This window comes from Amblyomma maculatum, chromosome 11 (genome assembly GCF_055883805.1).
Source record: "Amblyomma maculatum isolate TAMU_Amacu chromosome 11, ASM5588380v1, whole genome shotgun sequence".
In the NCBI taxonomy this organism is placed as follows: domain Eukaryota; kingdom Metazoa; phylum Arthropoda; class Arachnida; order Ixodida; family Ixodidae; genus Amblyomma; species Amblyomma maculatum.
In genome coordinates, this window is record NC_139354.1 from 139,897,445 (window position 1) to 139,907,614 (window position 10,170).

General features: G+C 45.8%; 2 protein-coding genes across 2 annotated transcripts; both read right to left on the reverse strand.

Annotated features, from left to right (window-relative positions):
- Positions 1-2,361: 2,361 nt before the first annotated feature.
- LOC146175076 (uncharacterized) lies at positions 2,362-5,577 on the reverse strand. The gene is made up of 3 exons (XM_084584486.1): positions 5,437-5,577; positions 4,214-4,308; positions 2,362-3,330 (listed from the first exon to the last, which is right to left on the reverse strand). The coding sequence occupies exons 1-3, from the start codon at positions 5,575-5,577 to the stop codon at positions 2,538-2,540; spliced, it is 1,029 nt and encodes a 342-aa protein (XP_084440612.1). The 3' UTR covers positions 2,362-2,537.
- Positions 5,578-5,773: 196 nt separating this feature from the next.
- On the reverse strand, positions 5,774-6,868 carry LOC146175077 (uncharacterized). The gene has a single exon (XM_084585519.1). The coding sequence runs from the start codon at positions 6,866-6,868 to the stop codon at positions 5,774-5,776; it is 1,095 nt and encodes a 364-aa protein (XP_084441645.1).
- Positions 6,869-10,170: the final 3,302 nt, after the last annotated feature.

The window sequence follows — 10,170 nt, forward strand, 5'->3', positions numbered from 1 at the left end:
GAAGATGAGCGAAGTAGACGCTTGACTCTATGATATGGTCGTTCTGGCGGCGTCTTTTCTGGGGCGTGTGGAGCTCGGCAGTAACCCGTGTTCAGGTTAGAGCCCTTATAGTCGACGGCTGGCTCGGTGGCTTCTAGGCATGTGTCTCAGGGCGGCCCAAACAAGGCTGTTGTCCTAGCTTGCGGGGGGAGTCTGGGACATGAATGCCAGAACCTCCATCGGATGTCACGTGGTAGTGAGAAGGCCGTAGGCACAATTGAGGAAGCCTGAAAACCACTGGAATAATCGTTTTATTGGCAGACTTGCGCCCGCTAAACAACTAAGCAATCAATGTCGCCAATAGCGGCAAGCGTGCTGGGAACTGTAGTCCCTTAGCACCGTCAACGCTCAATTTAAAGGCGGTGAGCAAACACCAAGATAAAGCTGCGAACTGTGACTAGGATAACCTGGAACATAGAAGAAGCGTACGTGCATGACCAGATTCTTTGGAGGTATATCTCGAAGCCTCTTCCGTAACGAAGAACATGATAAAGCCGCGTCTCGCGACAACGAATATGAACAAGCCAAGTGCACATAATCCATTCAGGCACTAGCTTAACAGTGATAAGGCGCCATGCCGGTGGCTTTCGAAAAAGAACAACCAAGGATTTGAATGGTTCGCTGCACTATCGACTAAACCAAACCTGATCACCAAGTTCAAATCAGACTTGCTTCCTTCTCTTGAACATGCAGCAAGTCTGTTTTTGCAGCCCAGACCAGCAGCACCTGGTATAGTGAAGACGTCCTTCTACTGAAGAGTGTGCTCGTGTTTGACTCCTGGAAAATCAACAGTGCTCTTGTTGAAAAACATCACAAAATGTTACCAGGATGCTCAATCTTTTCCACGTCGACAGCACCTTTACGGCCATCTTTTAATACTGTAAATTTTGTAAATATGTTTTGTTTAAGTACTTTTTCTTTGAAATAAAGCGCAGTATCTGTCTCCTTTTTTAGTGGACACAAACGTAATATGTATCGTAGGTTTATATGAAATTAAAGGCATAGCAACTAACACAGTTTCAGTAGACACAAAAACCACCAAAAGAAGGGAGAGTGCTTCAAATGCAGGCTCCATTCTGTTTACTACATTCAGGACACTTCTGAAAAAGCCGAGCTGAAGATAGAGTAGGGCAACGACTTTATGCTCGTACAAGCTGTGTATACTCTCACGTGAAATGGACACTGTAAACAGGGGCCGGACCTTGAACTAAAAATGGCCCAGGCAGCGCATTGAAAAGCCCAATATTGGTAAATTGATGGCAAAGTACGGCCGTACAATGGACCTGTGTGGCCACTAGCTCTCAATATAGGCAATGCCAGTCTCTGCATAATTCCAACGTTGGCCCGAGGCGCCCTTTGTATTTCCCACATTGGCACTGACACTCAATGACACTGAACAATGGTCCTAATTGTCAACAATTCAGTCCATATTGCCAGTGCCATGCTAAACCACTGACCACAATCTTCCCAGGCAGCACAACAGCAAAGGGCCACCACAGGACCAATACTGGGAACAAAGGTACTAATAATGGCATTTGATTGCTGTTCTCATCAAGCTATTAAATACGCCAGTAAAACTGCATTGGTTGTTTATTCACCAGCCAATAATGGCTTCCAAGCATATGCACTGGGTTCACTGGTGCTCAGCCGCATTTCATGGCTGCCCAATATTCCACGCCTAAGCTTCCCCATTGATTGACACCACAAGGATTGAATCATGCTCACTGGCAGTTCAATATTTCCTGCCCAATCTTGCCAACCAGTTGTTCACCACATGTATCTAACCGCGCTTATTGGTTTCCCAAAATTTTTCACCCAAGCTTAATCGTTTGGTCATCTTCCCAGGTATCCAACCACGCTCTTTGCTATCCATTATTTCTTGTCCAAGCTTGCCTACTGGCTCTACAGCACAGGCATCCAGCGACACTCACTGGCTTCAAGATATTTCACATCAACGATTCCTGCTGGTTCCTCACCATAGGGATCCAGCCCCATTCATTGGATGTCCGATATGTTTAGGTCGAGATTTCCCGCTAGTCGTCCATCATGGCAATAAGCCACACACATTAGTTAAACAATTTTTCCCGCCCAAGCTCACGCACTCGTTTTTCGTCATAGGTTTTCATCCTCATTACTGGTTGCCATTATTTCCAAACCAGGCTCGTTCACAGGTTTAACGTAAGCGTGAAACAACTTATTTAAGTATTGTTATATTTGTTTCTCGGGTTTTTTAATTAATATTTGCAAACAGTGTTTGGCGTTGCCATGCTAATGTTTGTCAAATATTTGATATTCGGGAGGAAATTGCTAGGAGAATTATTCTGTTTAGCAAGTTGCAGACACTTATAAATGGCATCAGTAAACAAAAAGTTTGTAGCCAAACAAATAAATAACACCTATTGTATCGGTCGAGACGGCCAGTGAACCAAAAAAGCATTTATTGCAGAAGGTACAGTGCTTTTATAGCTGAAGGGGGTGTGGCAAACAAGGCGCGTATCTTAATCTTGACGAACATTATAAACGGTCGCGCCAGGCATGGCACGTGCGTCATTCGCGATACATCTTCCCTCCTGTGCAGAATAGATGCGAAGCACTTGGTTGAAATTTCGGTCGTACCGCAGGCGTTGGGGTGGTCTGGTATCTCTGGTGGATCGGCGCAGTGGAGGAGCCTGCGGAGCTGTTGAGCTCACAGACGGTCCAGTCGTTGTCACTTGTGGCGATGCCTGCGGAGAGGTCCCGGAGCTCACAGACGACTGTCCTGTTGCAACGGGTGTTGTGGGTTGCAGCGCTGCACTTGGTGGTTCGCTCTCCGAGTAGCCACATTCGGTGGCTTCTTGCTGGAACAGCTCGCCAGTTCGAAGTAAATGCTGTCTGTTGCGTCGTAGCACGCGGTGGTCCTCGGTAACTACTTGATAAGACCTCGGTGCAACTGTTCCGGCTACTTGAGCGCGGCGATTCCATGTCCTTTCCCTCACCCTCACGACATCGCCGGTTTTGAGCGGTGGTAGCATTATGCCTCGAGTGTCTTCCTGAACTCGTTTGAACACCGGTCTGCTTGGCTGCAGCCGGAAGTCTGGGAGCCGCGTGCGAAGTCTCCTTCCCTGCAGCAGTTCACCAGGGGAGCGGCCATCTTCGAGCGGAGTGGATCTGTAGCCGAGCAACCCGAGCCAGAAGTCCTCCTTTGTCTCATCCGTTTTCTTTAGCATCCTTTTCACTATCTGGACCCCCTTCTCGGCGAGTCCATTCGAGCGCGGGAACTCTGGGCTCGAGGTGACGTGGTTGAAGTCATACCTAGATGCAAAAAGAGCAAATTCGTAAGACGAAAACTGGGGCCCATTGTCCGTGTGGACTTCAATTGGAATCCCGTATCTTGAAAAGATGGCGCTCAACTTCTCAATGACTGCACTGGATATTGTATGAGTCAGCTTTTCTACTTCCGGGAAGTTGGAATAGGCATCAAAAACGGAGAGGTATGAGCTTCCTCCATGTTGAAAAATGTCAACGCCTACACGGTACCATGCATGGTCCGGTGTAGGTCTGATCATAAAAGGCTCGCTTTGCTGTTTGTAAGCGTATTTTCAGCAAACTGCACAGCTCTGTAACAGCTGTTTTAGATCGGAGTTCAGCCCCGGCCAGAACACTAGGCCTCTGGCTCTTGCTTGGCACTTCATTTCATTTCATTTATTAATACTGTCAGCCACCATAAGGGGCTGTAACAGGAGTGGAAAATACAAAACAAAAAATGAGCAATATAGAAGACGATGACAATCAATAGTCAATCAAAAATTGTCTGTGAATACACACACAAACAAAACAAAAATGAATTACACAGGAATCAGAACAACAGCCATCCTACAAAACAGCAATAGAACCTCATCACCCTGTGGTAGAGCCATAGATGAAATTTTCTAAATGGCGTACAAATTCAGATAATGATGATGATCAAGCCCATGTGTCCTTCATGAATGCGTTGCAGAACTTCCTTTCTTATTGACTTCGGAAATACAACATTGGTGCCTTTAAGTACAATTCCTTTAATCAATGACAGTTCGGATGCGAATGGCTTCATTATGCCCAACATTTCACCTTGACCATTAATATAGCGTATCACTGACTGCAAGTCCGGATCTTTTGCCGTTGCGTCGGCCAGACGGCCCAGCGTTTTTGCGCTTACCAGGTCTGACACGACTCCAACTGCGTGGACTTCAACGTCTTCGGTGTCATTTGGGTAGTCCTTGGTCTCTGCCCTTGGAACCCTTGATAGCATGTCTGCGAGGAAGAATTTCTAGCCTGGTACATACCGAAGGTCAAAGTCATAAGGAAGTAGCCTCAAAAAAAAAAAAAAGAACGTTGAAGCCTGGGTGACATATTACTGATTCCTTTTGTTGCAACACCAATCAGCGGGCGGTGGTCAGTTTAGATTACAATCTTGCGTCCGTACACGAAGTGATGAAATTTTTCACAGCCGAACGTTATCCCCATCGCTTCCTTTTAAATCTGCAAATACCTCTGCTCTGGGCTGGTCATTACACGCGACGCGTAAGCGACCGGACGCCAGTTTTCCCCGTGACGCTGTAAGAGTGCAGCCCCGAAAGTATTCTTTGATGCATCTGCCACAATTTTAGTTTCTTTGGCTGGGTTAAAAATAGCTAGGAGAGGTGCACTGCTAAGCATGTCGCAGATGGTCCTCCACTCACTAGCGTGATTGTCGGTTCACTCGAACACAGAGTCCTTTTTGATGAGGCTGCGGAGAAGCGTAGTACATTCCGCTAGATTGGGCAAGTACTTGATGAAATAATTGGCTACTCCTAGCATTCTGTGCACCGCTCCTTTGTCCGTTGGGCACGGAGTCTCCCTCAGTGACTCAGTTAATGCTGGGTTAGGCTTTATTCCATCCTGGCTAATGACATCACCCAGGAATTCAATTTCCGTCACGCCAATCTTGCACTTTTCGGCATTGAAAGTTAAGCCGGCTTTTTCTGCCACCTGCAGCACGTTTCGTAGGCGTGCATCGTGTTCGTCCTTAGATGCGCCCCATATCAGAATGTCATCTATGTATATTCTTACACCTTAGCAGTGGTCAAATATTTCTGTCAGAATTTTCTGGAATACTTCCGGGGCTGATGAGATTCCGAACGGGAGCCTTAAAAATCGGTAGCGGCCGAATGGAGTACTGAACGTGCATATAGTTGCTGTGGCGTCATCTAAAGGTACCTGATGAAACCCAGACTTTGCATCGAGGAGCGAGAAGTACTTAGCTCCGGCTAGCTCAGCTTCTATGTCCTTGCGTCTCGGCATCTGGTAGTGCTCTCGCTGTATACACTCGTTGATGCTTCTAGGGTCCATGCAAACACGTAGTTTCCCGTTTTTTTTTTTCACGATAATCAAGGGGCTCACCCAATCTGTTGGTTTCTGGACCCTCTCAATGATGCCACTTCGCTCCATGCACTCCAGCTCCTCCCTCAAAGGCTCCCTCAGCGCCAAGGGCACCCGTCGAGCTGGCTGAACAACAGGCGTCGCATCCTTTCGTAGGACCATTTTGTACTGTCGGCTCACGCAGCCGGTTCCCTGAAAAAGCTGGCGAAATTCATTCAGAGCGTCCTCACTGCTGCTGGCGGTGGTGCTTCCTGCTTTTACAGCGTCCACAGCACGCGACACGAGATCGAGGGACTCGCTTGCTAATAGTCCCAGTATGGCTTGGTTGCCCTTTTTCACGACGTAAAAGTTAATGTCTTTAGACCGGCTGTTCACGATCACTGGTAGTCTTGCCACCCACACCTAAGTGCCGAATGACACCACCACTGTATGATCGGAGCACCGAAGAGCTCGGTTTCAAATCGCCCGCCGTTTTGCACCGTCGGTAGATAGAGTACGCTAGTAGGTTGGCTTGGGACCCCGTGTCCAGTTTGAAATGAACTATCTGGTCCGCCACTTTTGCCTGCACTACCCAGTCTGCCTTGGCGTCAATGCTCGAGACTATTACATCGAGAATATCGAAGCTTTCTTCTTCCTCGCTAACGTCTCCGATTTGCGGGCCCTTTTTGCAGCAGGCTGCGAAATGGTTAGCACTCCCGCACACGAAACAAGTTTTGCCGAACGCTGGACAACTGCCGGGTATCGCCTGAAAACGGTTGCACCTGGCGCATTTTCGAGATTGCTTCTTGGCTAGCGGTCCTTGCTTATCGGACTGTTCCCAGGCTGATGCGTTTTGTACTGCTTGCCCCGCTCTGTGAACCTGCTCGGACTGCTTCTTGACGAGCGCTACATGCTTATCAGGCTGTGGCCCCCAGGCCTTGTTTTGTAGCGAAGCGGCTTCCTCCGCTTTGCAAATCTGCTCAGCCTTGACAAGCGTCAAGTCTCTTTCCTTGAGCAATTTTTCACGCAGTTTTGAGTTGTTAGTACCAAATACTATTTGGTCACGGATGAAAAAATCGGCAAGCCCCAAAAAATTGCAGCTTCTCGCTTGCTTCCTTAGGTCTCGCAAAAAATGCTCAAATGGCTCCCCTTCGCCTTGCACTCTTGTCCGGAATATGTACCGCTCATAAACTTCGTTCTGTTGCTCCTGGCAGTAATCCTTGAACTTCTTAACAACGGTAGCGTAGTCTTGCTTATTCTCGCTCTCGAGGAAAGAAAAGTTGTTAAATACCTCCAGTGCGTCGTCTCCGGCAGTGCTGAGCAGCAGTGCTGTTTTGGCAGCTTCGGATTGGGGCTCTTTTGAAGATTCCGTCGCTTGCAGAAAAAGCTCGAATTTCTGCAGGAACAATTCCCAGTGTTTGGCGATATTCCTCGATAGTCGCAATGGTTCAGGAAGCTTGAGCAGTTGTTCCATCGTGGTTTGTCCTCAGTTGGCAGGTCCCCGACGTGATCCCACTTCTGACACCATGTATCGGTCGAGACGGCCAGTGAACCAAAAAAGCGTTTATTGCAGAAGGTACAGTGCTTTTATAGCTGAAGGGGGTGTGGCAAACAAGGCGCGTATCTTAATCTTGACGAACATGATAAACGGTCGCGCCAGGCATGGCACGTGCGTCATTCGCGATACACCTATATATATTGTAAGGAAGAAGATGATACAGCGCCGAAGCTAACGACGATGAAGACCCGGATCAGCTGGCGCGCGCACTGAGAACTCGGACTGTCTTGTTCGGACGAGATTGTGCCTCGCTCTACGATTGCCTTGTGTCACCGGTTGCCGTCTCCAGTCCTCCGAATAACTGCGAATAAACCCCTCTTCAATATATATATATATATATATATATATATATATATATATATATATATATACTTATATTATTCCGTGAACAAGGATGGTCCACTGTCCGAAACTGTTGTTAGAATAAAATAGATGATCGGGAAAGTTTTGTGACTATCTGTTTAAATTTCCCTAGCCTAACGGTATAATATAAGTATATATATATGGCCACAGAGTGGGGCAGTATGCAGTTTGTAGGCTTGATTAAAGTCCGGTCGCCGTCTGGGCTTGAGTCCCTTGTCGCTTCCGCTGGTGCTGGTTCAAAGGGAAGGGCAGGAGCGGCGCTTCGATCAGATGTGGATGCAGTTGATACCAACAAGTCCGCCACATGCCTTTTGAGGCCACCTTCCCTGTCGATAGCTCTGGGTAGCCACTTGGAAATGTAGGCCTGGGCATCCTATATCGATTTTTGCTTTTTGCAGATGGCATCTGCATATAGAAGTGAAAATAAGGCAACATTATTTATATAATGTATTCTGACCAGTAGCAGTACAACTACTACACATGCCCCAAGGATCAGAAATAAGCTATCACCTTCCGCCACTCTGCAGAGCTTTGTCAGGATGAAAGGTCTCTTGCCTTTCTTGCCGTGCATGTTGAACTTCAGCTGCACAACAAGACCAATGACTGCTTTCGTCGGAAAGGCCGCCACTTCTGGCAGGATACGGCCCCCAAGAAACACGAGGCAAATAATGGGGAATTGCAATTTGAAAGTCCCTAAAACAAAACAGTCTGCTCGAAATGATGGTCATGCAGTTCACTATTAAAGCACTAAAAGGGCATGCGACACCTTTAAGGGAGGAAAACGAGTACACACTACTGACTGTCAATTCTAGATATTCGAAAGATGCTCACACAGTGCGGTCCTGCGGAAACACTGCAGCTGTTTCTGTGCCGGTCAAGACGTGAAGGGGCAAGAAAAGCTATATAAAACTCAAAGCAGTTGTCAGGTTCTAAAAATTGACAACACTATTTGTCAAAAAGAGAGAGAACCATATAATCCAGATAGTGAAGTAGTCAAGAACAGAAGTGAAAAAACCTGTAATGACTTTATTTAGGCGTTTTTTTGAATTAAAATGACATTCTTTTCTAGTTAGCAAAGAAACTTTCCTTGGTGAAGTGTGAAAACATTTTCAGACAACCTTATTTAGAAGGTTCTGGAAATAAGTTTAGAGCTGGAAAGGTTTATAAAAATTTCTTAGCCAATAATGCAGCAGGTGGCATGCTAACACACTTTTCCTCGAAGTTTTCTCACAGCTCAAAGGTTGACACTTGGTTTGAATATTATAAATGTTTGCCTCTTCACAAAATAACCAACACTGGCACTGCAAATAGGTTCACCTATGTCTTTGCATTCTGGTTCGTCTACATGTAAAAACTACATTCTCCAGTTACCATTATGTGTTCATTGTTCTTTTTCAGACGTTTTGTGTCATTTTATGCAGGAAAGGTGCAAACTCTTATTTAAGAAAACTGTGGTAAAGCTATTATAGTTAATTTCGCACATCCAGTGTGTAAAATAGCAAGACATGGCACCATAATTGATTACGCCGGTAAGTAGTTTTGCTTCAGGTAAGTGCAATGGCAAAATGCACATAAAGCGCTGCCAAACTAATGCACTTCTCAATACTTTTGCAGTCAGAATGTATATAATGAAAATTATATTACCAAGGCAGCAGCAACAGAATCATCCTGCAAGGCTACCTCAGTTGCTTCGAATTGTTCAATAGTTGCGGCAGGCAACCTCGGCAGCTCGGGGGGCCGCACAGAGCAGAAGTTGAAGCTGCTGCTCCAGGTTCAATAGCTGCCAAGAGGTCACAGAGGAAGTCTGTTTTGACTTCCAGCCTTCTAATCTGTTGCTGGCCATCTCGATTTTGTTGGCTCACCTCGAGCACAACTTGCATAATTCGCAACAGCAGAGCTGAAACACAGATTTTTTTTAGGCTTTTTGAAACGTGGCTAGCAAACAAGTAAGCAGTATTATATGATGACTGAGCAAAAAAACATAACTGACTAAAAACATGATCTGTATGTTTGTGCTTCAAAGCGATCACTGACACCAGTTTTAATTTCTTCGCGCTAGTTTTAACGTCATAAATTTGAAGTACCAAGGTAAAAGACATTTCCGCTCTGCCTAAAGGGCCAAAAACAAATGAGATTGGCTGCAGCATGATATTATGCAGAGAGTATACTAGGTGCATCAGCGAACATTAAAGATTCCTACAAATAGTGGGTTGAAAAATTAAAATATCTGTGCGAACAAAACCCTGCCGCGGAGGACCTTATATACTTTAAGATCCCTTTTATCAAAATATATAATTAAACGACAATAATAGCTTTTTAAATTATCGAAGTTAGGTCGTCAGTCTCAATGGGATGTTTGAAGCTGCGAATAAGACAGTGCCATATCAGTTTTTAAAGCGGAGAAAAAAAAAACACATTTTCTGAAGTTCTGCAGCGAGAAGAAAGCCGAAGCATTTTTCCGTACGAAACCGAAACTGAGCGCAAAAAAAAAAAAAAAAGAGCCGGACGCTTAGTGCATAAACTACGTCTGGGATGACGGGACGCAGAAGATTCGAAGGGCGACAGATTCGAAGTGTATCCTCTGCTGCAACTTCTCATGAACTTTTTCTCGCTCCCTCACTCCTGAAAAGTTGCTGGCTTTTTGTTTCTACCATAACGGGATGCAACAGCGCTTACAGATTGAACTGAACGCCGCAGCCATAGCACACGTCATTGCCGTACATTGCCTCTGTGCAGAGCTTCCTGCGCGTCTCGTGCTCAGTTTTGATTTTTTAAGGAAAAAGCTTTAGATTTCCTCGTGCTGCAATGATTTTAGAAAATTTATGTGCTTCAAGAAAAAATATGAAATCATTTTC